A 26,735-nucleotide genomic window follows, 5' to 3' on the forward strand; every position below is an offset into this window, starting at 1 on the left:
GCCCTGCCGCTCACTGGCCGCGGGACCTGGACCAAGTTGCTTGACCCACTTAGCGTCCCAGAGCTTCAGCTTCCCCAGCTGCACGCGGGGGCGACAAGAGCCCCTCCCCCAAGCTGAAGGGCACTGGTCGGTGGTGAGCACTTGCAAGGGCTAGGCTTTATTATTGCCGTCTCCATCTGCCTGGGCAGTCAGGAAGTGTCCAGCAGAGTCAGAGTTGCCTGCACATCTGGCGTGTGAGGTGCACGCTTCAGTCGCTCCCGGGCTCCCTGTGTGTCGCGGTGGCGCCCCGTCCCAGCGTCCTGGCCAGCACAGGTCAGGCAGGCCCAACTCTCCATCCCTGGGAGAGCCAGATCGAGGCTCCAGGTGGGTGCTGTCTCCTTAGTCCATGGCCCAGCTGAGCCCCAGGGGTCTGGGCTGCTCTGCTTGGGCCCCTCCAGGCTCAGGGGCCCCCTGCCCATGGCCGACGTGGGGCTGTGGGCGGCAGCCGGACCAAGACGTGCTCGGGGTTGCCTGTCGTGTCCACCATGCGCAGGTGCGGGAGGCCCAGGAAGGCCTCAGGGGCGATGCTAGTCATGTGAAGCCTGTTTGCCCTGGACCGAGAGGCAGGCGTGAGAGTGGGTTGGAGGGGAGGAAGCCACAATTACCCTGATACCCCTGAACCTGCTTGCATCCACCACAGCCCATAGCCTGCCCCGTCTACCTGGACCTGCCTGGCCCAGCCACCCACAGGGCACCTGAGGAAGAGGGCACGCAGGCGGGGCGTGCTGAGGAAGGCTTCAGGGCCCACGTGGCTGATGCGGTTGCCCTGCAGGTGCAGCTCCTCTAGGGCCTCGGGCAGGTCAGGGGGCACGAAGGACAGCTCGTTGTGGCTGAGGTCCAGCACCTGGGCAAGCAGGCAGAGATGGCACCATGGCTGCCTCAAGCCCTAGGCTACCCATTCAGCCAAGCCCCAAACCACTCTCCCCCCAGGCCCTCCTGCCCCTCGACCTCCAGCCCAGCCCTTCTGCCCCCTCCCCTCACCTACTTCATGGCTGCCAAATTCCTCTGCTCAACAGAAATAAACTGAGTCCCCTTTGGGCTGGCCCTGTCCTAGATGGTGGAAGGGCCAGACAGACAGGGTCACTGCCTGCTGTGGGAGCCAACGATTCAGTCTGTCACTCACAGAGATGGTACTCCCTTGCCTCCTCGTGCCCTTTAACCCTCCACTGTTCACTTGTGGTTGTTGGTTGCTTTCCCCCTAACTAGGGTGTTTGTGCCAGGGGCCAGGAGTTGTGTCGTTCTGTGCCCAGCAGCATCTCCAGTGTCTAGAACAGTGCCTGGCACCCACAGGTGCACTAAATTCTGTGGCATCAGCAGTGCTCAGAAGGAGCCAGAGACTGTGGAATTCACTGGGGACGGTGAGGGGGTGGTCGCAGAGGACCAGGTGGCAGGGGGTGGTCGCAGAGGCCAAGGCCTGGAGCCTGGATCTGTCTTGCCCACCCCAGGACTGGCCTACAGTGGGGGCTTTCTTTTTAGCCTCCAGGGCCCTGTCAGGGAGGACTGGGCAGGCCGGGGGCTGCTGGAGGGGCTGTGGGGACACCCATGGACGTTCAGTGTGGCTAACCAGCCTACCCCTGACCTGGAGGGCCTGCAGCTCGTGCCAGGTGCCAGGCCCGATGTCGCCCACACGCAGCCGGTTATGCGCCAGGCTGAGCTCCTGAAGTTGGTCCAGGCCAGCCAGCGGCTCAGGCTCAAGGGCTCGCAGCTGGTTTCGCTGCAGCCGCAGGGTGTGCAGGCCAGCGGGCAGGCCGGTGGGCAGCCGGGTCAGCTGGTTGCCGGCCAGGTCGAGGCTGCGCAGGGCACGCAGCCGGCGGAAGGCCCGGGGGTGCACGCGGGCGCTGGCCAGGCAGTTATAGGCCAGGTTGAGCTCAGTCAGGCGGGGGGTGGCGGCCAGGTCGTGGGCACCCAGAGTGGTCACACGGTTGTGGGGCAGCACCAGGGCCCGCAGGCGGCGGGGCAGCGCCTGGGGCACGTGGTCTAGCCCGTTGCCGTACAGGTGCAGCGTGTGCAGGCCACGCAGCGGCCGCAGCGCCCCGGCCGGCAGCCCCGCTGTCCCCAGCTGGTTGTGCTGCAGCAGCAGGTAGCGCAGGCCTCGCATGCCACGCAGCCGGGCCGCCTCCACCCAGCGGATGCGGTTGCGGCCCAGGTGCAGCACGGCCAGGGTGCGGGGCAGGCCAGCGGGCACAGCAGCCAGCTGGTTGTGGGACAGGTCCAGGTACTCAAGGCAGTGCAGCTTGCTGGCGGGAGAGAGAGGGCCAGCGTTGGGCTGGGCACCCAGAATGGGGGTCAGGGGGTTCTTGAGGGTAGGGAGTTGAGGAGGGGTCCTGGGAGTTGTAAGCTGGAGATTCCAACTTGGGAATGATGAGCTGAGAGACCAGAGCAGGAGGTAAACCTGGGGTGATCAGGGCAGATTCCAGTCTGAGGGTTAGAGGTGGGGGTGACCAGGACAGAGTCCTGGGTCTGAGATCTTCTTGTGGCAAGCTGTGATGTCGGGTAATAAGACCACGGCATAGGGTGCTGGCAGGTGCTTGGCTGAGCCTGGCACATAGCAGGCACGCACCAAGTGAGGCCTTGAGAGTCAGGAATCGTAGTGGGGAGATGGAGGGCTGGGGTCCCAGACTCTGAGTCCTCATCCTCTCCTGCCAACATGAGGCTGCACCCCCAACCCACCCTGTCCCAGGCCCCACCTGAAAGTGGTGGCGTCCAGGCCACTGTCTGCCAGCCGGTTGTGCTGGAGGTAGAGCTCACGGAGGTGGGTCTGGCGGCTTAGGGCTCCTCGGGGCACCTTGGAGATGAGGTTGTCCTGGGAAGGGAGAAGAGAATGAGACTGAGGGTCCAGGATAGAGGGCAGCAGGGAGCCACAGAGGGTTCTAGAGTAAGGGAGGAGGAGCTCACCTGAGCACATCTGCTCAGAGAGCACCTGTGTATGACCCATGCACAGGGAAGAGACTTGGAGAGAGACATTTCCTATGGCCGGAATTGTGAGGAGGTGGAGGGGTCCCCCAGGAGAGAGGTGCAGGGGGCCCGAGGAGGTGGGGACATGGGGGTGGTGAGGTGAAGGAGGCGTACCTGCAGGTGGAGTCGCTCCAGCGAGGGTGGCAGGCTGGGCGGCACGTAGCTGAGCCGGTTGCTGGAAAGGCTGAGGGTGGTGACTGCCTCGGAGCCGCGGAAGGCGTCGGGGGGCAGGCCGGCATTGCTCAGCTGGTTGTTGTGGAGGTACACGGACCTGAGGGGAGCCAGGCTCCGGCCACCAGCCTGGCCCTGGCCTCCCCACCACCCTGCACCCCAGCTCAGGGCTGCCTTCAGTGTGGGGGTGTGAGTGTGTGTGTGCTCCCTCCACTTCAGTCTGGAATTCTCCAGACAGAGCATCCAGGGCCCTGTCTCCCCTCCAGATCCCTGCAGAGTGGGCTCACGATCCCCCTCAGATCCCCAGGGTAAGGAGTGATCCCAGGCATGTCTGAGACCCCGGGGGGGCCTGGGCTGGGCCAGGGGCTACCTGAGAGCCGGCTTCTCCCCAAAGGTGAGCGGGAAGATCTCTGTCACTTCGTTGGCAGCCAGATCAGCAACACGGAGGGAGCGGGGCAGAAACTGGGGAGCCACAGAGAGCTGCGGGAGCACAGCTGCAATGGTCCAGGTGGTCCCCTTCCAGCCCCACGCTGTCCCATCTGCACCCCTCCTGGGCTGCACCCCTGCCGGGCCAGGCCTGGGCGGGGGATTCGAGGAGTTGGGGTGAGGAGGGGGCTCACCTTGTTGTGGGCCACATAGATGTGCTGCAGCTGGGTGAGGGACTCAAAGGCCTCATCCGGCAGGCCTGTGAGTGAGGTGGGCGGTGAGGGGACCCCAGTCCTGGGGGGGGGCAGGGGAGAGCCTGTGCTCCCATCCAGCCGGGGACTGGCAGAGGTTCCTCTGAGCACTGCCCCTCCTTGTCCTCAAAAGCCACAGCCCCCACCCCCACCCCCTGAGTTTCCATCCTGCTCAGCAAAGGGCAGTTCTGGGAACTACCGCAGAGCTGCCCACAGACCAAGCCGCAGAGAGAGGACAGCCGCGACCGTGCTGGGGAGAGGCGGCCTCCTGTTGTCCCCCTCACCCTCAGAGGAGATGAGGTTGTTGTGGAGGTTGAGGGTCCGCAGGCCACTGAGGCGTGACAGCTCGTTGTAGGGGAGCTCCTGGAGCTGGTTGTTCTATGGGGCAGGGTAGGGGCACTCACACCGACGCCCGTGACCCTGAGCCCTCAACAGATGACCCCGAGCTCTGAGTCTCAGCTTCCCATCAGCCTAAACAGTGAGCTCCAAGGCCCGATCACCCCATACTCGATCCGAAATGCCTTGTTACCTCTTTATCCAGTAACAGCCCAGTAACCAAAAAGACATTAGCCCCCCGACACCCCATCCACCCCTACAGTTGACCCCAAATGCCCCATCACACCAATCCTAAGCAACTCCTAATCACCAAGACATCCACCCCTAAACCCTCAGCCCCTCTCCCACTTCCAACATCTGTACCCCTGCCTCCTCTCACCTCTGACATACAGACCCCTGTGCTCTCAAGGCCAGCTTTCACCAGTGCCAAGACCCACATGCCCAGTGCCTCATCCCTGCACAGGGACCCCACTCCCCAACACCCTCAACTCCAGCACTTCCCATTCTCCTCCCCGCTTCCTCTGGGTGCTACCCTGCACCCCCAGGCCCCACCTGCAGGGAGAGGTGCTGAGCTGCCCTGGTGATATTGTCTGGGAACACCCGCAGGTCCAGGCCATCGCAGTCCACTGTGTCAGCTCGGGGACAGGAGCAGCGTGGGGGGCAGGCCCGGGGCGGGGGCTGCGAGCTCTCCCCCAGGTGGGGGAAGGAGGCGTCCTCCATGCCGAGGGCGGGTGGGGGGCCAGGCAGCAGCAGGAGCAGCAGCAATATGCTCAGCCGCTGGGAGTTGAGGGATGGGTCAGGGTGTCCTCAGCTGGGCACTGGGTCACCATGGCAACAGGAGCATCCCTACAGTGGGGTGGGTGGGCAGGCAGGCCCCACCCTCAGACCCTCCCCTGCCCTACCTTACCATAGCCAGCCTCAGCTCTGCCGTCTTGCCCGAACTGCTGACCAGGGCTCCCTAATGGAAACCAGGCGGTCACCTCCTGGAGGTTCTGCTGTGGCCACCACCGCCCCCCATCTCTCGGCACAGGCCACCCTCCCCCCAGCCTGTTCTCCCAGGGGCTCAGGGAAGCTGGCCCACCCTTTCCCCGCCTTGCAGAGGGCGGGCAGGCACCAGATGGGGTGGTGAGGACAGGCCAGCCCGTCCCCTCCGTCCCACCCGCCTCCCCCCACCCTCCGCACCCCTCCACCACCCCAGCTCTGCTTGCGTAACCTCGGCCAGCCTGGGCCGGGCCACAGGAGCAAAGAATGTTTGGGGGAAAGCTGAGATTCGCCCTGTCTGGTATTTGGGCCGACCGCAGGAGTAGGGGTGGGGGCAGAGGAGTGGAGGACGCTTCAGGGCACAGGAGAGTCCTCAAGGAACTGGGGCTGGCAGCGAGGGGTCAGGGCAGGACTGGGCTCAGCCTGCCAGTCCAGACACCAGCCTGGGAGCTCCCAGCCAGGTCTGCCATCTAGGTCTCTCCTCCCCCACTGCCAGCTGGCCTCACTGGCAGCGAGATTCCCCCCTCCCCAAATGGCCACAGCTGCTGCCCAAAGGAAATTACACGTATTGAGGCACCAGCCCAGTGGTTAAGGATGTGCACTCAGGGGCAGCCTGCCTGGGTTTGAACCTGGGCTCTGCCACCTCTCTGGCCTTGGTTTCCTGCTCTGCAAAGTGGGGGAATGGTTGCCTCGCCTCTCAGGAGTGGTGTAAGGATTAAATGGGATGGTGCATCAGAAGTAGGTGAGACAATGAATGCCCGGCAGCCCCAGGCCCTCAACAGCAGAGTAGCATTGTGTGCAGAGGGGTGAGGAAGCCTGTCTCTGCCCAAAGTCCGATCCCTGGAAATGCACCACTCACCAGTGCGGTGACTTCAGACAAGAAGTTTTCCTGCCCGAATCTCAGCTTTTCCATGTATAAAATAGAGATGACAGAAGATCCTTCCTCTAAAGGCTGTCACAAGGCAAAACCAGAAAGTTCTCAGCACAGAATCTGCCCCTCACCCGTGCTCAGCTTGGTGGGGAGTGGCTGCTCGAAGGGCATGAAGGAAGTTGAGGTCTCTCAGAAAGAGACTGAGATGAGGATTGAGTGCATTTGTCCTGGAGACAGCAGCTATAGGGAAGCAGCAATGTGGCAGAGGGAAGGAAGGGAGCAGTCAAAAGTCAATGAGTTATCACAAGTGAAATCAACTTGTCTGGAACTTGCCAGTTCTAGACCTCAAAATCCTACACCCCATGGACCCTCAGTCCTGGGCAGGTTGGGATTGTTGGTCACTCTCGTTATCAAGCAAATTCCTGCCATAGGCAGCTGGGGCTCAGTCCTGCTGGGGAACACTGGGAGATCAGAATCATCCCACCCAAGGGGTGAGACAGCTGGGGTATTGATCCTCCAACTCTCTCCATCAGTCACTGGTTGAGGGCTGTCCCCAAGGGGCCTAAATTCCCTGGCACTCTGGGTAGAGCAGGCCCCATCCCTAAAGAGATATTAGGTGCCTGATGGTGAGGCCTGAGGGGGCCATGGTAGGCCCTAAACAGTATCTACTATAGGTGGTTTGGGGGTCAAGCCATGGAGAGATAAAAGTGAAGTATCTCAGGTGGGTGGGAAGAAGGGACCAAGATGTGGGAGAATGATGGAGAGACAGAGTGTCTCTATTTTGTTTTTAATTTTAACTATTTATTTATTTATTTATTTATTTATTTATTTATTTATTTATTTATTTAGTGGAGGCACTGCAGATTGAACCAAGGACCTTGTGCATGCTAAGTATGCACTCTACCACTGAACTATACCCTCCCCCCAGGGTGTCTGTATTATTAACCCCCACTTCCACAGAGGAGGAAACTTGGACCCAAAGAGGTAGTCATTTGACCATATTTCCCAGGACTGTGTGGCCTCCTGAGATAGGACCCTCAGGGCTGGGACAGAAGACAGGTCTTAGCTTTGACGAGAAGAGAACAGCAGGCCCCACTCCAAGTTCTCCAGGTGGGACTACAGCCACTAGCTTGGACATCGTGTAGAATCAACTCAGGCTTCCTAGCAGTATAATGGGACCAGCTCCAGGGAGCTACTGAACTATGACACTGATCCTAGCCCCAAGGGAAACAGCAGTGAGAACCAAGCTGTGTGAGTTTCTGGCAGGCCTCTTACAATTGCAAAGGACAGAGAATCCAATTCAAATTAACTAACGCAAAAAAGGGTATTTATTAACTCATGAAGGGAAACGTTGAGGGGGGTGTCCTTCAGGCATAGCTGGATCCAGGGGCTCAAATGACATCCTCAGGATGAAGTCTCTCACTTAACTCTCAGTTCTACCAGCAGGCTTCTTTGTGTAGTGCCAAGATATCCCCAGCTTTGTCCAGCTGAAAGCCCCAAGCTATCATTGGCCTAAGCTTTGGTCACATATCCATCTGGAATCAGTCCCTGTGGCCAGAGAGATGGAATGTGTTGATTGGCTAGAAACTTAACCACCACTCTTATAAATGACCCACTGGCTTTATCATCATGTAACGAACTCCCTGCTCTATGCTCTGCCGTGCTTAGCCCAGTTCTGCCCATTCCAGCTCTGCCCAGCCCAGCCCAGTCCTCCGCTGCCTTGCCCAGTCCTCCGCTGCCCTGCCCTGCCCAGGAGGGAGTTCTGCAGGGATAGCAACAGAGTATGGTCCACCAACATAGAGCCTGGCAGAATCAGCATTTAGTACACTTTTATGAACTGCATGTACGATTGTGTCTGTACCTATGGGGAGATTTGCATAGAGAAGGGTGTTTCTTGGTTCCCCTGAGGCTCTGATCTCAGAGTAGGGAGGACTGTCGAGTCAGGGGGACAAGGGACAGTTGCAGTAACACAGAGTAGATGGTGCAGCAACCTGGTCTCATTTTGGTTAGTGGGGAAGAAGGGGCAGGATTGATGTGGGAGGGAGCAAGAAGCTTATGGAAAATACAATTTCCCAATTGGAAAAGGAAAGGAGGGATCTTAACTCAGTACCAGTTAACAATCCCAAGACACACCTTGGGCCTGCCCCTCCTCATCTTCTGATGGCATCCAGTCCTGAGACACAGACTAAAGCCAAACTCCTCAATGAGCTTTCGTCTTACTGATGAGCCCTTCAGGATCTGGACCCAATCCATAATACTACTGATATTTAGCTGGGCGTATGGCTGCCTAAAATAAAGAACTACATTTCCCAGGCTCCCTTGCAGGTAGATGTGGTCACATGACTGTGTAAGCAGCTGTGGTATGTGCAACTTTGAGGAAGTGGGGGTGCCTTTCTGTTTCCTACTGTTGCAATGTAGATGTGATGGCTGGAACTCTATCAGCCGTATTGGGCCATGACATTGTCTTGGAACTAGAGGCCTTGAATGGTAGGGCAACAAAATAGAAGGGACTTGGGTCTCACATACCATGGAAGTCTGCGCTATCCATGGACTGACCAGTGTTTTGATCACTTGCTATTTGCCCTATTGAAAGAGGAATCACATGCCCTAAATAGTATAGATGGCCAAACACATGACACCTAACATTGGATAGCTGAGCTCATCATCATTTAATTAGTCACAAATACTCACAGGCCAGAATTGGAAGAGGACATTGTACACAATGTAGAGCCATATGTGGGAGGTGCACTTGGGAGCAGAGCCAAGAAGTAAGGGCGATGAGAGATGGACTTGGTGGTGACAAAAGGGTGGGGTGACCTCTGGTTCCCATTGGAGGGTGTGATTGGCTTGTGTGAATAACTTCTTGGTGTGGCAGAGAGGTGAAACCCATTAGGGGACCAGATGAGGTGTGGCTGGTCTGGGTGATAGAGAACTAGTCAGGTGGGGAGCCTTTCCCACTGGTTGGGGTAGGGGTGCCTATCTGACAAAAGCACAGAAACTCACATCTAGGCCTTTGGGGCCCTGTGAGGCTCAAAGACACCAAAGCAACACATGGAATTTCAGGCCTTTTCACACAAACAGTGCCAGTCAGCCTGACAGTGAGAGAAAAACATATCTCTCTTGTTTGAGTCATCACTTCTCTTTTATTTCTTTTCTTCTCTTTTAAAAACTGAATCTTGTCCTAGTGGACACAGGGGATACCCACAGACGTGAGAGCTGAAGCCACAGCACGGATGTTGTTTTCCAAGGAGAAAGCTTAGAAGGAGAAGAGAAGGGAGTCAAAGGGAGATCCCTCAAGGATGCTTATACTTGAGGTGGGGGCAGAAGAGAAGCAAGCGATGGCTGTGGAGAAGGAGGGTGAGAAAGGAACCTAAAGGTATCTGGTAAAACTGAAGATGTGCCTGCCATGTACTTGTGATGGTTCATGTGTATGTGTCAAATATAAAATCATATGATAACATTTTATTGGGTCATGGGATGCCCGGATTAAACATTCTTTCTGGGCTCCTCAGTCGGGTGTTTCCAGAGGAGATTAGCATTTGAATCCATGGACTCAATAAGCTAGATGGCCCTCCCCAGTGTGCCTGGGTATCGTCGTCCAATCCACTGCAGCCCTGAACAGACTGAAAGGCAGAGGAAGGAGGAACTCATCCCTTTTACCGTCCTGTGGGGACATGCATCTTCTCTTGCATCAGGACTGGGATGTACACCATTGGCTCTTCTGGTTCTCAGGCCTCAGACTGGAATTATACCACCAGCTTTCCTGGGTCCCCAGCTTCCAGACAGCAACTCATGGGACTTAGCCTCCAAAATCACATGAGTCATTTCCTCATAATAAATCTCCTTGTATATATAGATTTTATATATGTAAAAGGATATACATATCTCAGCAGTATTATATATGTGTACTTATATACAGGTATATATTTCCTACATATGTATATGTGTATATATACATATGTATAGTATCTCCTTGAACAACATGGATCCACTTATATGCAGATTCTTTTCACTGAATTCATACTACAGTTGTACATGATCTATGGTGGGTTGAATCTGCAAATCCGGAACCTCAGATTCGCAGGGCCAACTGTAGAGTTATACACGGATTTTTGACTGTGCAGAGGGTCAGCCCCCTAATCCCCAGGTTGTTCAAGGGTTTTATATATCTATATCTATATCTATATCTATATCTATATCTATATCTATCTATCTATCTATCTATCTATCTATATATATATATATATATCTCCAAGATCATTCTGCATTACAAACAGCCCCAAACGTCAGTGACTAACATCAGAGCTGGTCATCCCCACGACAGAATCTCAACAGATCAGCGGCAGGACCTCTGAGCCACAGAGTCACCCAGGGACCCCGTCCAACAGGGGCCGCACCGTCTTGAACAGCAAGCAGTCCTTGCTCAGCTGGTCCTGTGAAACAGCCAGATTCGCCATCACATCTTTTGTGTTTCCACTCTGAAGGGCCACCCAACCCTCCTGCTCCCCTTTCATTGGCCAGAATTGGTCACGTGGTCCTACCTGACCGCACAGAACCAAGAAATGGCTGGGGGCGGGGCGAATCTGGTCCGGGAAAAGGAGCAAGTGAATTATTTGGATTATTACCCTCTCTGCGACACCCAACGACCGACAATCTGTTCTGGAAGAGTTCTTACACAGCCCCCAACAGGTATGTACAAGGATGTTCCCGTACAGGCTTGTTTATAATAGTAAAAATTCCCTCTTTCCCTCCATCCCACACAGCTAGCAACTTCACTTCATTTCACTCACGCAGAGAACCCCCCCTCACCAAATCCGCTGATCAGAAGCAATTTTTTTGACTCTGTCTCCTCTTCCCTGCCTTACTTTTGTAAGGGCCATTGTAACCAGTAACCACAAACTGGGTGGCTCTACACAACAGAAATGAATTCATTTCAGAGGTCCAGATTATTTCTTTGGGCTTGTGGAGGCTAGAAGTCCAAAGTCAAGGTGTTGTCAGGGTTGGTTCCTTTGGAGACTCCTTCCTGGGCTCTCTTCCAGCTTCTCATGGCTGCTGGCAATCTTTGACGTTCCTGGGCCTGGAGCTGCGTCACAGAACTCCCCACCTCGGTTTTCACGTGGTCTTTTATCCGCGTATGTCAGTTTTTCTACCCTTCTCCCTACCTTCCTTCCTTTCTTTCTGAGAATAGAAGAGGCGTTTATTGGGTTACGCTGCCATAGACAACAGCGGGCCACATGGACAGAGAGGTGCCTGTGTGAGCGCCGGGGGTCCTCTTCTGCTTCTTTTAAGGACACCGGTCATTGGATTTAGGGCACACCCGGTTAATCCAAGATAATCTCAAAATCCTTCATTTAATTACATCTTTTTTTCCAAATAAGTTCATACTCACGTGGTCTGGGGGTTAGGATATCAGCACATCTTTTTGTGGCTCACCATTCAAACCACGACATGGATTAGTCAGTAGAGCTAATCTTGTGAGAAAAAAAAAGTTTCAGAGCAAGGCCAACAGTATTCATTGTTTCTATAAACTAAAAATTTTCACAGCTTGGTGGTCTCTACGGGGAGAACTGGGAGGCTGGGGCCCAGCGGGAAGGGGAGCCTGCCACCATATATCCTTGTATCCCTGTTGAATTAAAGAAGACTTGACTGGGATGTATATGACATACAATAAAAATGAAAATATTTTAAGTATACATGAAACAAAACTCATCATTTCAAAACTCAACATGGATGCACCTGGGAAAAACCATCACCATGGTTCCTGAACGTTTCTGTCACCCCCAAAAGCATCCTCATGCCCCTTTGTCAGCCCTCCCTCCCTCCTTTCACCTCCAGCCCCAGGCCACCACTGATCTGTTGTCCATCACCATGGACTATGGTACATTTTCTAGAAATTAATAAATGGAATCATAGAGTGTGTCATTTCTGCTGTCCAGCTTATTCCATTTGGTAGTGGTTATGAGATTCATTCATGTTGTCACATGTAACTATAGTGGTTTTTTAAAAAGTCCGTTTAATATTAATTGAGATATAATTGACATATAACATTGTATTCGTTTTAAGTGTACCATAGTTCATTCTTTTCTATTATTTGGTAGTATCCACTGAATGGATGAACCAACTTTTTTTTTTAAATCACAAGTTGAGGAACTTTTGGCTTGTTTCCCTTTTTTGGATAATACAAATAAAGCAGGTGTGGATAGTCATATATGAGTCTTCGAGGAAATGTGTCTTTTTAAAAAATTTATTTTATTTATTTTTTTGGGGGGAAGGAAATTAGGCTCACTCATTTGCTTGTTATTGTTAGTGGAGGTATCAGGGATTGAACCCAGGACCTCAGGCATGCCAAACACGCACTATACCACTGAGTTATACCCTCCCCTCAAAAGACACAGTATTTGTCCTTTTGTGACTGGTTTATTTCACTTCATATAATGTCCTCATGTGTCTTTTAAAAAGCTTCTCTTAGGTAAATATGTAAGAGTTAAATGGTCGGATCGTATGGTAGGTGTGCATTTAACTTTTTGAAAACCTGAGAAACTGTATTCCAGCTTGGTTGTGTCATTTTTCATTCCCACCAGCAGCCTAACAGAGTCCCAGTTCCCTCACATCCTTGTCAGCACTTGGTATAGTCAGTCTGTTTAATTGGAGCCTTTTTAGAGGGTATGTAGCGGTCTATGATTGTGACTTTATTTGCTTTTCCTTAATGCCTAATAATGTTGAGTATCTTTTCATGTGCTTATTGTCCATTCTAGGTCTTCCTCGTGTTGAATTTTGAATTGTGTGAATCTAATACTTATTTAAAAAGTAAATGATCTCACCCATTAGGTTAGCTTGTACTAAAAAAAAAAAAAAAAAGAAAACCCAAACCCAGAAGGTAACAAGTGTTAACGAGGATGTAGGGAAATTGCAAACCTTGCACACCTTGAGGAATGTAAAATGGTACAGCTGGGGTGGAAAACAGTATGGCAGTTCCTCAAAAAAAAATTAAACATAGAATTATGTTCCAGCAATTGCACTTCTGGATATACACCCAAAGAAACCATAGCAAGGAACTGACCAGATATTTGCACACCATGTTCATAGCAGCACTATTCACAGTAACCAAGAGGTGGAAGCAACCCAAGTGTCCATCAGTGGATGAATGGATAAACAAAATGTGGTGTATTCACACTACAAAATATTATTCAGCACTAAAAAGAAAGGCAATGCTGACACACGCTACAACATGTATGAACTTGAGGACATTAGATGAAGTGAAATAAACCAGTCACAAAAGGACAAATACTGTATGATTACACTTACTTGAGGTCCCTAGAGTTTCGAATTCATAGAGACAGAAAATAGAATGGTGGGTGCCAGGGGCTGGGGGAGACAAGGTTAGGAGTAGGTGTTTAATGAGGCCAGAGGTCCTGTTTGGAGTAATGGAGAAGTTCTGCAGATGGAGGTGGTGATGATTCCACAATGATACAAATGTACTTAATGCCACTGAATCATATACTTAAAAAAAGCCAAGATGGTAAATTTTATGTTATATACATGTCACCACAATTTTTTTTAATGTGATAAAGAAAATTTTTACTACAAACAGGCAAGCTTAAATGAAGTTTCTTCAATAAATTGTATTCCAATGTACTTGTTACATATATATTTATACATACACACATACATAAAACTTAAGTACAGTGGAACAAATTTATTTGTATATATAACAAACTTAAGTACACTGGAATACAATACATATGTGAAATGTATATACACTATGTACAATGTGTATTTGAAATATGTATATTAAACAATTTCATATACATGTTATATTAGTTTGCATACAGGTTTGGGACCATGTGATTTTCTATTTTTTTTCCTTTAAAAAATTTTTATTTCTAATTTATCCCTCCCCACCACCTTTCTTCTCTGGTAACCAGAAGTTTGTTTTCTGTGTCTGTGAGTCTATTTCTGTTTTTAAATAAGTTCATTTGTATCATATTTTAGAGTACACATAAAAGTTATATTATGTGATGTTTGTCTTTCTCTTTCTGATTTACTTCACTTAGCATGATCATTTCTAAGGCCATATGTGTTGCTGCAAACATCATTTCATTCTTTTTTATGGTTGAGTAGTATTTCATTATATATATATACCACAACTTCTTTATCCAATCATCTGTCGATGGACATGTAGGTTGCTTCCATGTCTTTGCTTTTGTAAATAGTTCTGCTATGTACATTGGGGTGTGAGTATCTTTTTAAATTAGAGTTTTCTCTGGATATATGCCCAGGAGTGGGATTGCTGGATTATATGGCAACTCTATTTTTAGTTTTTTAAGGAATCTCTATACAGTTTTTCTTTTTTTCACATATAACACATTTGTTTCCAAAGAGTGTTTCCCACAGTAAGTTTTTGAAAATAGAAAGTAAACGTAAGTATTCTGTGAAACTATATTCAAGGACTGACAGATTTAGGGGAGAAACACTTTATATACTGTACAATATATATATTGAAAACAAAAACAAACATTATAAAAAGTATAAAAATAGACAAAGATACAAATATTTTTAGTTTTGTAACTAACCTCCATACTGTTTTCTGTAGTGGCTGCACCAATTTAAATTCCCATCAACAGTGCTGGAGGGTTCCCTTTTCTCCACACCCTCTCCAGCATTTATTGTTTGTAGACTTTTTAATGGTGGCTATTCTGACTGGTGTGAGATGATACTTCATTGTAGTTTTCACTTGCATTTCTCAAGTAATTAGTGATGTTGAATGTCTTTCATGTGCCTGTTGGCCATCTGTATGTCTTCTTTGGAGAAATGTCTATTTAGGTCTGGGACCATGTGATTTTCTGACAATGTGTCCTTACATTCTCCCATTAAGAGTTGGAGTCTATGTCCCTTCCCGTTGAATCTGGGTGGACCTTTGTGACTAATGCAATCAATAGACTTAGGTAGATGTTATTCAATACCATTTCTGAGCCCAGAGCATAAAAGGTGGTACACATTGCTTCTGGTTCTCTCTCACAGGAGTTGCCCTTAGAACCCCTCCACCATGCTGTGAGGAAGCCCAAGACACTTGGACCAGCCACTCGGTTCTGTTCTGGCTGACAGACAGCATGTGAAGCACGAAGAAGCCTTTGAGGTGACTCCAGCCCCAGGCACCATCTGACTCTAGCTGCATAAGACACCTCAAGTGAGAATTGCCCAGCCGAGCCCAGCCAACACTTAGGACTGTGCAAGATAATAAGACTAAATGATTATTGTTATTTTACACCACTGTGCTTGGTGTTGCTTTTTATATAACAATGGATAACTGATACAAGGTCTCTTTATTGGGGTAGGTGGGGCTGTGGAAGGAGGATGAGGGGGGGACCCCCTGTCTGCTTTCCTTCATCCTGCTTAAAGGGGTCACTGGTTGAAAGGGCTTCAGGCTGCCAGGAGGTGGGCAATTTGGTCAACTTGTTGGGAAGTCACCAAGTGTGGATTCCTAGGAGCTTTCAGGAAAAGCTTTGCTCTCCCAAGACCTGGGGTCTGCATGAGGGAGTGGAACCTCTTGTAAACACATGTCCAACTGACTTGGCTCAAATTGTGTCCTCCCTGTCCTTCCCCACATCAGAAAATGGCAACGCCTTCCCCCCAGGCGCTAAAGCCATATTTAACTCCTTTCTCACTTCTACAGTCCATGAGCATCACCCGACAGCTCTGAACATAACCACATTTCTCCATTTTTACTGCTACTATCTGAATTCAAGCCACCATCACCTCCTTCTCTAGCCCCTCTAGGGCCATTCTTGTCCCCGCCACAAACCATCCTCTACACAGCGGCCATAGTGTACTTCCCCCCAGCTCCGTAAAACCTATTTATTTTGAAATAATTTCTGATTTACAGAAGATCTTTGCTATGGACTGAATTCTTGTGTCCCCCTAGAAATTTATATGTTGAAGCCCTAATCCCCAGTGTGATGGTATTAGGAGGTGGGGGCCTTTGGGAGATAATTAGGTCATGAGGGTGGAGCCTTTATGAATGGGATTAGTGCCCTTATAAGGAAGCTTTGGCTCTCACACTCTCTCTGTCTGCCTGCCTCTCTCTTGCTCTCTCTTTCTGCAATGTGAGGGTATAGCTAGGAGGCATCTGTCCACAATCCAGGAAGTGGACCCTCACCAGACACCAGGTCTGCCAGCATCTTGATCTTGGGTATTCCAGCCTCCGAAACTGTGAGAAATGTGTTTGTTGTAAAACCACTCAGTCTATAGTATTTTTGTTATGGCAGCCTAAACAGACTAAGATAATCTGCAGAGGTGGTTGGTACAGAGAATTCTTGTCAACTCTTCACCCAACTGCTCCAAATGTTAACATCTTGTACAACCACAGTAAATTAACTAAGTTGGTACCATACTATGCACTAAACTACAGACTTACATGAATTTCACCAGTTTTCACTCCAGTATCCTTTTCTGGTCCAGGATCCCATCTGAGATGTCACATTTCATTTGATTATCACATCCTAGACTCCTCTAAACTGTGCCAGGTTCTTGGTCATGGTTTCTCATGACCCTGACACTTTTGAAGTATATTAGTCTGGTCTTTTGTAGAATGTCCTGTCCCTCCATTTGGGACAAGCATCTGATGTTTTCTCATTAGATTGAGATTATGGGGTTTAGAGAGGATACCAGAGAGCTAAGTGTCCTTCTCAACAGGTCACATCAAGGGCCCTTGTCATGCACGTGACTTATCACTACGATGGTAATCTTGATCCCTTGATTGTGCTGGTATCTTGCCAGGTTTCTTCACTGTCAGCTTACTTTTTCCCATTCTATTCTTTCTTCCTTAAAGGTGAGTAACTACAAATAATCATATGATATCACTCCTATGTGGAACCTAAAAAAATGATACAAATTCTATTTACAAACCAAAGACAGACTCATGGACATAGAAAACAAACTATGGTTACCAAAGGGGAAAGGGCAGGGGAGGGATAAATTAGGAATTTGGGATTAACAGATGCACATTACTACATATAAAGCAGATAAACAACAAGGACCTACTATATAGCACAGGGAATGATATTCAGTTTCTTGTTATAACATGTAATGGAAAAGAATCTGAAAAGAAAAAAAATATATAAAACTGAATCGCTTCGCTGTATACCTGAAACTAACATTATAAATCAACTACACTTCAATAAAAACTTTTTTTTGAAAAGTGAATCACTAAATCCAGCCCACACCCAAAGAGGGGAATTAACCTCCACCTCCCAGAGGGAGGCATATCAAAGAATTTATGGACATTTTAAAAAACTCCCAGTAATTCATAAATATTTTAGGAGACATACTTTTAGGGTAGGCAAGTTTCATCCACTAATTTTAGCATCCATTGGTAGATCTTGCCTGCTGCACTGATTTCTGTGGTAATTGAGAGATGGTAATTTTCTACTTCCCTCATTCCTTCTACATTTATTAATTGGACATCTTCTATAAGGAAGATTGGCCCCTTTCCCCCATTTATTTATTCAATCATTTATTTATATCAGTATGGGCTCATGGGTATTTATTTAATACTTTGAATCACAATGATCTTTTAAATCTCATCTCAGATTCCATCATCTTCTATTAAAAACCTTCCAGAGGCTTCCCTTTATGCTTCAGAGTAAAATCCAAGTGTTTTATTTACCTACAAGCCTCATACGCTCCCTACCTGCTTCTAAGTCCTTGTCTGTTTTCCTTCCTTCCTTTTTTCCTTGCTCATTCCTGCTCTGGCCCAACTGGCCTTTTTGTGGTACCTCAGTCATGCCACCCTCATCCCCATGAAACCTTTGTCTTTGCTGGAATATTCCTCCTCCTCACCTTCACAGGGCCCCTCTCTGACTGTCCTAAGCAGCCTTCTTCCTTCCTCTCTAATCCTACCTGGAATTAGATAATATAAACTTATACCCTTGATTATTATCTGTCTTGTTCATTGCCATATCCCCAGGGCTTAGAATATAGTAGGTGCTCAATAAGTATTTGTTGGATAAATGAATGTATGAGGCTGGAAGAATTTGAGAGCCAGATCCACTTGATTCTTCTCTGATTATAGTCACAACAGGTCGCATCTGAGGTATATATGTGCCAGGTATTCAGGAGCGCTACACTGTAGGCCTTAGTTTTAGCATGTGTCAAATGGAGATAATGAAAGGACCTATCTCCAAAATGGTTGCGAAAGTTAAATGAGCTAAGGCACAGGAAGAGGATGTACATATCAGACATCAAACAATTGTTATTACTATCATCTATAAAATGGGCATAACAGCGACCTACTACATAGAATTGTAAATTCGGAATTGTTTCTGGCAAATGTAAAGCGCTATACAAGTGACTGATGCTGTCATTATCCATCATCATGCCTCCTGGCCGCCACCTCCCCCGCCCCCAACCCATCTGAAAGATGTTTTAATCGAATTATATCCTTTTATTTTGCAAATCCCTTTCCTCGGCTCGGCCCGGTGGCCGGGGGATGCTTGCCAGGCCTCCGCGCACCGGGACTTGGCGCGGACATCCCTGGGCTGGGGTTTCGGGCCCTCCTGGACCACAGGCTCCCATCGCCCCGCCTACAGGCCTGGACCGCCTGGGTCTCCATGGAAACCCACCAGCCACAAGGGGGCGTGACGCCGTGGAGACAGATCTCAGCCTCTGCCTATCCGGTCAAAGTCAGCTCGGCGAGGGGCGCAAATGGAGCCTCTGATGGGTGCGTCCTTGCGGGAAGGCGGGAACACGGCGACGGGCCGCGGGGACTGTATAGTCTTTACCAATCAAAGGCCGAGTTGGCTGTGATGGACAGGCGTAGCGGGAAAAGGCCCCGAGTGCGGGCTTTCACCCAACCCGCGGGCCGCAGTGCCGAGAACGGGCCAATGAGGAGGCGACGGGGGTGGGGCGAAGAGACCGGTTGCTCCGGAAGTGGAGGGAGGGGGTGAAAATGGCGCCCAGCTCGAAATCGGAGCGGAACAGCGGGGCCGGGAGCGGCGGCGGCGGCCCCGGGGGCGCCGGAGGGAAGCGGGCAGTGGGGCGGCGGCGGGAGCACGTCCTCAAACAGCTGGAGCGGGTCAAGGTGAGCCCTGGAGTCTGGGAGGAGCGCGCCGGGGGGTGTGGAGGAGGGACGAGGGAGGCGGAGGGAGGGCGTTCGCGGGGTGAGGGGTTGGGGGCGGAGCTCCGGGTGAGGGGGCTCGGATGAAGGGGGTTGGGCGGGGCCCCGGGGAGAGGGATGGATTGGGGGTGCTGGAGGGGGAGCTTGGATGAAGGGAGCTGGGGGCGGGGCCCCGGGAAGGAGCTTGGACGGAGGGGCTGGGTGCGGGGCCCCGGGGAGGGGGCTTGAATGGCGGGGGCCTTAGAGGCCGCTGGGGGAATAAGGAGGAAGGGGGCGACCCAGGGTCAGACTCATTTTTCAAAACCCTGCTCCCGTAGCCCCTCCGTTACGGAGCCTTCCCGCCTCCTTGGCAAAGCCCCTACCGGCTTTGAGATTTCTCCGCCTGGGGTTCCTCTCTCTGTCCAGCTTTCACCACACGGGAGCTGGGAGTTCCTGTAACTGCGTTTGCCTCCCCATTGAATGGGAGGGAGCTCCCTGGAGAAGGCCTGATCTTCAGCTACCTGAGCAGGGCTCTGTCTCCCCCATCAGACTTTAAACTCTTAGTGTGCCCGGGATCTTTCCCCCATCAATTTGGGAGCTCTGGGAGGGCAGACATGTGAATCTGCTGTCAGGTCAGCAGCAACTGGGGCAGGACTGTCTCCGTGGATAGTGGGTAGTGTGCCTTCTCCATTAGGCTGGGAACTCTGAGGACAGGGCTCTGTCTTCTCCTTTTGACTAGAGTTCTTTGGGCGGGGACAGTCGCCACCCTCAGACTGATTGCTCCTTGGGTTGGGCTGTGGCTCCGCCCTTAACTTGGAAGCTCCCTGGACAGGGATTGTGTCTCCCTGTCAGCCTGGGCCTCACTGACAGGGCTGTTCCACCAGACTAGGATCTCCTTGAAGGCTGGGCTGTTCTCCCCCATTAGACTGGGTAGTAGGACCCAAGGTGCTCTGACTCCTCAGTGACCAACTTGTGCCTGTCTGGCCCCCCAGATCCTTCCTTGGTGAAGTTTTTGGGGTGAGGGAGTTGGTTAGAAGGCAGCAGTTGAGAAGGGGGAGTCGGGACACTTGGTTAGACTCATCCTTCTGTCTGCCTTGATTGGCCCCCAGCTGAGGCCGGGGATGTCCCGAGGAACCACCCATGTGTAGGCTAGTGAGTTGGGGACAGCTGAGTGTAGTTGGTCAAGCCCCCATCCCAGCCCCCTTAGTGGTCCTGGACACCCGCAACTCATTGTGCAGAGTGGCAGCCTTCAGGAAGGCTGCTAGGTGGCCCAGTGTGGGCCAGGGGTGACTGGGGAACCTTCCTGGGGGAGTGATGCTAGTGCTAGTTCTCAGACCCCAGGGGCTTGGGCAAGAGGAACCCTAAGGATAAAGAGATACGGAGTCGGGAGGGTGGCACGGGTCCCTGGTAGAGAATCAGGCTCGAGCGGTTCGCACCTTCCAGAGCTTGGACCACCTAGACCATCATGGTTGGCAGGGAATGGGCCTGTATGGCTGGGCTGGGCTGAGCTGGACACCAAGGGTGCAGCTCTGCCTTGGGTGAGGGGACTGGGGGGCTGCAGGCCACCTGCGTCAAGAGCCCTGGCTGCCCCTTCCACAGATCAGTGGGCAGCTCTCTCCTCGCCTCTTCCGAAAGCTGCCACCCAGGGTCTGCGTCTCTCTCAAGAACATTGTGGATGAAGACTTCCTCTACGCAGGGTGAGGCTGGTGCCAGGCAGGGGGGCAGCTGGGTGGGGTGGCAGGCTGTCCTCTGACCTGGCCACACGACGCTTCCCTCCACCCCCACAGACACATCTTCCTGGGCTTTTCCAAGTGCGGCCGTTACGTTCTCTCCTACACCAGCAGCAGTGGGGATGACGACTTCTCTTTCTACATCTACCACCTCTACTGGTGGGAGTTCAACGTCCACAGCAAGCTCAAGCTGGTAGGGCCGGGCCTGGCACTGGGCTGTCCCTTCTAACAGCATGACTCCTGCAGGTCACAGCACCCCTCTGAGCCGCAGGTTCCATGGCTGTCAAATGGAGACAGTGTACCCATGGAGTCATTGTCAAGTCTTCAAGTGTTGAGTCGAACTATAGGAAATTGCCATTTTTAGAGTTGAAAATGGGTAAACAGCAGTAATTTCATATGGTTCGATGGCTCAGGCCAGGAGGGACCCATTTGCTTTGTTAGGACCAAGCGGCCTGCCACTGCCACTTTAGCCCTGACCTTGACTCCTCAAATGCCCCACCCCAGGAGGTGAGTGCTGTTACCCCTGGTAACAGCACATGAGCTCAGAGAGGTGAGCAGGTCTCAGGGTGGGTCAGGCCTGGAACTGATGTGTCTGGCTGAGTCCCCTCTGCTTGGGCAGGGCTCCCATTGGCTGCATCCTGTCCTGGGCCCAGCCTCCCTCCCTGTGTCCCCAGCTTGTGAAGGGAAGCACTTGTGAGCTTCCTCAGCCTGTTCTCAGGAAGGCAGAGGGATGCGGGGCGGGGGCGGCTTGGGGATCCCTGGCCTGACACTGGCTGCATTGTTCAGCCTCGGGTGGCGCCCCCCGTAGGCCCCCGGGTACGCTCCCACCCTACCCTTACCCAAACATGCCGCTCAGGTCCGGCAGGTGCGGCTCTTCCAAGATGAAGAGATCTACAGTGACCTGTACCTGACCGTGTGTGAATGGCCCAGTGATGCCTCCAAGGTCATTGTCTTCGGCTTCAAGTGAGACTTGGGGCCAGGGAGGCCGAGGGTGGGTGAGGGTGGGCGCTTGGGCCGGGCTGCTGAGGCTGTGCTGGCCCCCAGCACCCGCTCAGCCAATGGCATGCTCATGAACATGATGATGATGAGTGATGAGAACCACCGGGACATCTACATCAGCACTGTGGCCGTGCCACCACCAGGCCGCTGTGCCGCCTGCCGGGATGCCATCCGGGCCCACCCAGGTGAGGGGCTGCAGCCCGGGGTGCGGGCTGTCTGCCTCTCCGCCCCGGGGCCACAACTGAGCCATGTGGCCTGTGTTGCTGCAGGTGACCCGAGCGCGCAGTGCCTGCGGCATGGCTTCATGCTGCACACCAAGTACCAGGTGGTCTACCCCTTCCCCACTTTCCAGCCTGCCTTCCAGCTCAAGAAGGACCAGGTGGTGCTGCTCAACACCAGCTACTCCCTGGTGGCCTGTGCCGTCTCGGTCCACTCGGCAGGTATGCCCCGGGAGCTGCCCCTCAGCCTGCCCGCTGCCAGCACCAACCTGGACAGCAGGCAGGCCCCCCTCGCACTGTCAGCCTCAGGGCCTGTGATCCACGGACTTGGCCAGGCAGCCCCAGGAGGTCGGTCTTGTCACTACCCCCACATCACAGATGAGGAGACCGAGGCCGGGAGAGGTGAAGTCCCTCTCCAGGGTCACAGCCAGGAAGCGGGAAAGTGGGAACCCAGCCACACCCCACCCCAGTGCTGTTCACTAGAACTTTCCACAGTGTCTGCTACAGTTGCCACCAGTAGCCACTTGAAAGTGTCTCATGTGATTAAATTTAATTTTAGTTAACGTTAAGTTCAAATAGTCACATGTAGTCAGCAGCTACCATACTGGATGGTGCAGTGCTTCCTTCTCTTCAGAAAGAGAAATGCTAATTTAAAAATTTCAAGGAGTGGTTAGTGGACAGATGGCTATCTTACATTTTTGGTGTTCGGAGAAATGCCAGTAAAAATCAGGTGATGTTGCTTGACAGAGTGGCAAACGTTAGGAAGCTGGATAATGCCACTGGCTGGTGACAACATGGGTCCCTGGGGGCTCTCCGATACTCATGGCAACAGAGGGTACCTGTTGCCCAGCAGCCCCACAGCCATGCATGTCCAAGGCTCTGGTGGCAGGAGCTGGGGGCAGCCTGGTATACACCCCCAGGGATTGGAGAGGTAGGACAGGGTGGGCACTCCCCTTGGATCAGCAGGCCCAAGGAGAGCCCAAGCATGCATGGCTGTAGAGAGCGTGCCTTGAAGACATGCTCATACAGGGAGGTCTAGAATCTGATACAGATGCCACTTATAGATAAATTAGAAATGTGTTCCACTTTTGACAAGAATCCAGTCAAATAAAGATCCCTGTTGCCCCTGCAGAGGGGAAGGAGAATGGACATGAAAGGAAAATTGCATATATATAACTAAGCCCATGAACCAGCCAGGGGCCTCCCGCCCCTGCCCTGGCCGCCTGTGCCGGCGTGGACAAGGCCCTGCTTCTTGCCATGCTGTGAGTCCCCAGCAAGCCAGGGCTGGATGGGGCTGAGGGCCCCTGCCCAGTTAGGAAGGACCACATGGCACAAGATCTGGCCATGTGCACAAGGCCCAGGTGAGGGGCATTGTTACCCGTGTCTTAACACTCATCTCACCATAGGAGGGTATTTACACAGATGGGGAGTTTTAACTCGAACATTTTCCACTCATCCTCCTTCCCTCTGGAAGTGCCGCCACTCTGGCAGACAAGAGTGCATTGGTTGGCTTGCATTATCTCAGTGTGACCTTGGACAAGTTTCTCTGAGCCTCAGCCTCGAGTCCTGAGCTGGGAGGATAGTTCTCCTCTCCAGGGGTTGCTTGTGGTGGCCCGAAGGAGGCAGGGCAGGCAGGGCCCAGGGCCCAGCCACGGTGCTGCTCGGTGAATGCGTTGGGGTCCTCCACACTGACCATACATTCCCCAGGGGTTCCGGCCCCCCATCAGGTGGAGTCATAGACAGAGGTTTGGGATTCAGCCAGGCTGTGCCTGTGCTGATCTGGCTCAGGTTGGGGAGGACAGAGGGCTGTGTAGTAAACTCTCAGACTTATGTGGCTTCTATCTTTCATCATCATAGACTATCAGCTCCCCAAGGGCAGGGGTTTTTGTCTGTCTTGTTCACTCCCGTGATCTGGGTGTGGCATACAGCAGATGCTCAAGAATAAGGTTTGAATGAACAAGTCAGTGCATGTGTGCACACGCACACATGTGTGTGTCTAAAAGTCCTTTTTCTCTTCTGGGTGTTTCAGACTGATCTCAGCATATGTAAGTCTTCTAGAAGGGTCTCCTCAAGGAAGATTTCTAAGAACCCTCCAGAGTTATGAGGGAGGTCAGGAGAGCGTCCTGATCTTGAACCCATCTGTTGACCCCTTTCCACCTCCATCACTTTTTATTTTTATGTTCCAGGCGATAGCAGCTTCTGCCAAATCCTGTATGACCACACCACCTATCCCCCAGCCCCTCCCAGCTCCCCTGGGCCCCAGAGCCCAGAGATGCCCCCTGTCCTCCCCAGTGTCTGCCCTGAAGCAGCCCCAGCCCGGCCCTCTGGAGCTCCCGAGCCCTCACCCGCCATCGCCAAAGCCAAGGAGTTTGTGGCCGACATCTTCCGCAGGGCCAAAGAGGCCAAGGGTGGAGCCTCAGAGGAAGTCCGGCCACCCCCCTGCCCAGGGCCCTCAGACAGCCGCTGCCGCCTGCCCTCTGAGCCCCTAGCCCCAGGTGGGGAGGCAGTGCCCCGGGACAGCCCCACTGCCACAGAGGCACCTGCCCCTGAGCCTGGATACGTCAACTACACCAAGCTGTATTACGTGCTGGGGTCCAGCGAGGGGTCGGAGCCAGAGGATGGTGAGCAGGGGGCCCACTCGGCAGGCAGGGTCCCAGGTGTGGGAGGCTGGCCTGGAGGGGCCTCTAGGCCTCCCGCTGCCATCCCTACCCCCATATCCTGCCCCCTCAGAGTTTGAGGATGACAAGATCTCCCTGCCTTTCGTGGTGACTGATCTCCGAGGCCGCAACCTGCGGCCCATGCGGGAGCGAGCTGCTGTCCAGGTTGGTGCTGGCAGCGGGCAGGCCGAGGGGCAGCTCCTGGGGAACCTGCTGGTCTGGCAGGTGGTGCAGGCCTCCTCTTACAAGCCTCTGGCCACTCTCCACAGGGTCAGTACCTGACAGTGGAACAGCTCACGCTGGACTTCGAGTATGTCATCAACGAGGTCATCCGCCATGACGCCACTTGGGGTCACCAGTTCTGTTCCTTCAGCGACTATGACATTGTCATCCTGGAGGTGGGCCCAGGGGTAGGGCAGGGCAGGCCCAGGACCTCCCCCTCTGGGCGGCTTTCTCAATAGCTGTCACCATCCACACCCCCCCAAACCCAGGTCTGCCCAGAAACCAACCAGGTCCTCATTAACATCGGCCTGCTGCTCCTGGCGTTCCCGTCCCCCACCGAGGAAGGCCAGCTCCGGTGAGAGGGCAGGGAGCCCACCCTCACCCTTGCCCAGTAGGGTCCTGAACTCAAGACACCTCAGTGCTGGGGGGTGGGGTGGGAGAAGACTCTCCTGCTCCTAAAACTTTGTTACTGCTCCAAAGACGAAAGCCCTTCAGGGTAGCTGGGTTTCAAGCTCAGGGACCAAGTGGTCGCACCCCCTTTATCTTCTGCTCACCACCCCTCCTCACTGTAGACCAAAGACCTATCACACCAGCCTCAAGGTGGCATGGGACCTCAACACAGGCATCTTTGTGACAGTCAGCGTGGGTGACCTCACTGAGGTCAAAGGGCAGACCAGGTGAGGCAGGGCTGGGGCTGGGGCGGCCAGGGCTTGGGGCAGGTTGGCCTGGTTTGAGAGCTGCTCACCTGTCTCTCTCAGCGGCAGCGTCTGGAGCTCATACCGCAAGAGCTGTGTGGACATGGTCATGAAGTGGCTGGTGCCTGAGAGCAGCGGCCGATATGTCAACAGGATGACCAACGAGGCGCTGCACAAAGGTGGGCCCTGTGACCTGACAACAGTCAGGACTGAAGTCCTTATCCTGGGGCTTGGGCCCGGAGCAGATGCTCACTCCTAAGTGTTGCTGGATGGTGGAGCACGTTGGCTGTGCTAGTGGACACTGTCGCATTGGGGTGAGGGGAGGCAGCCCAGGCCAAGACCAGGGGACCAGCTCAGGTGTGACACCTGGGGGCCCTGGCCAGTCACTCATTCATTCAGCAGACATTTATTAACTGGCTGCAGGCAGGAGTCAGAAAATAACTCAGTAGGTTTATGTATGGAACCTTCTGGGCCCATATCAAGTTAGGGAGACAGGCCTGGGTGAGCAGAAGTTCCAAGGCTCCGTCCTCATCCTTCCCTGCAGGGTGCTCACTGAAGGTTCTGGCGGACAGTGAGCGATACACGTGGATTGTGCTGTGAGGGCCCGGCCACCCTGGACATTGACTCCAACTACCTCCGCGGCCTGGGAGCTGGCCGCCTTCCCAGCAGCCTCTGCCCAGCTGACCGGCTGACCGACTGATGAGACCGATGAGCGGCACTAGTGTTAAGCTGCGGGAAGGGGGCTGGGCGGGGCAGCCCCTGGTGGCCTGAGAGTCTGGACACTTCTTATTTATGCCTATTTAAGTTGGGAAGGGGCAGAGGGAGGGAGCCCCCTGCCCCACCAGCCTTGGGCGCCTGCCTTCACCCTAAGCTGGGCATGGGCACTCGTTCCTTGCGAGCTTGCCCCTTTCCTCGGCTACAGGTGTGGACATTGCCCCCCAACCCCTAGAGGCCAGATGGACCCTGTATCCCTGCCCTGACCACCCCCAGCACCACCCTCCCAATGGTGAACCTCGTGGCCATCACCCCTCTCCTCCACCCTGTTCCTCTTCACATAATAAATGTTTAATTTCTGAATGTCACTGAGTTCC

General features: G+C 52.7%; 2 protein-coding genes across 3 annotated transcripts; one reads left to right on the plus strand and one right to left on the minus strand.

The window, feature by feature from the left end:
• Positions 1-137: 137 nt before the first annotated feature.
• PODNL1 (podocan like 1) lies at positions 138-5,213 on the minus strand. Its single transcript, XM_064479899.1, has 9 exons — positions 4,731-5,213; positions 4,127-4,220; positions 3,786-3,850; positions 3,536-3,645; positions 3,109-3,265; positions 2,727-2,842; positions 1,619-2,276; positions 735-883; positions 138-590 (listed from the first exon to the last, which is right to left on the minus strand). The coding sequence occupies exons 1-9, from the start codon at positions 4,896-4,898 to the stop codon at positions 440-442; spliced, it is 1,668 nt and encodes a 555-aa protein (XP_064335969.1). The 5' UTR covers positions 4,899-5,213; the 3' UTR covers positions 138-439.
• A 13,730-nt stretch (positions 5,214-18,943) lies between these two features.
• DCAF15 (DDB1 and CUL4 associated factor 15) lies at positions 18,944-26,726 on the plus strand. Of its 2 annotated transcripts, none has more exons than XM_031437441.2 (13): positions 18,944-19,108; positions 20,723-20,820; positions 20,911-21,046; positions 21,710-21,816; positions 21,898-22,037; positions 22,122-22,292; positions 24,257-24,691; positions 24,801-24,892; positions 24,997-25,125; positions 25,219-25,304; positions 25,522-25,626; positions 25,708-25,823; positions 26,189-26,726. In XM_031437441.2, the coding sequence occupies exons 1-13, from the start codon at positions 18,977-18,979 to the stop codon at positions 26,242-26,244; spliced, it is 1,803 nt and encodes a 600-aa protein (XP_031293301.1). In that variant the 5' UTR covers positions 18,944-18,976; the 3' UTR covers positions 26,245-26,726. The 2 variants fall into 2 exon arrangements, with proteins under 2 accessions (XP_031293301.1, XP_031293302.1); XM_031437442.2 differs by having other exon boundaries at positions 25,714-25,823.
• The last annotated feature ends 9 nt before the right edge of the window (positions 26,727-26,735 follow it).

This window comes from Camelus dromedarius, chromosome 27 (assembly GCF_036321535.1).
Source record: "Camelus dromedarius isolate mCamDro1 chromosome 27, mCamDro1.pat, whole genome shotgun sequence".
Taxonomy (NCBI): Eukaryota; Metazoa; Chordata; class Mammalia; order Artiodactyla; family Camelidae; genus Camelus; species Camelus dromedarius.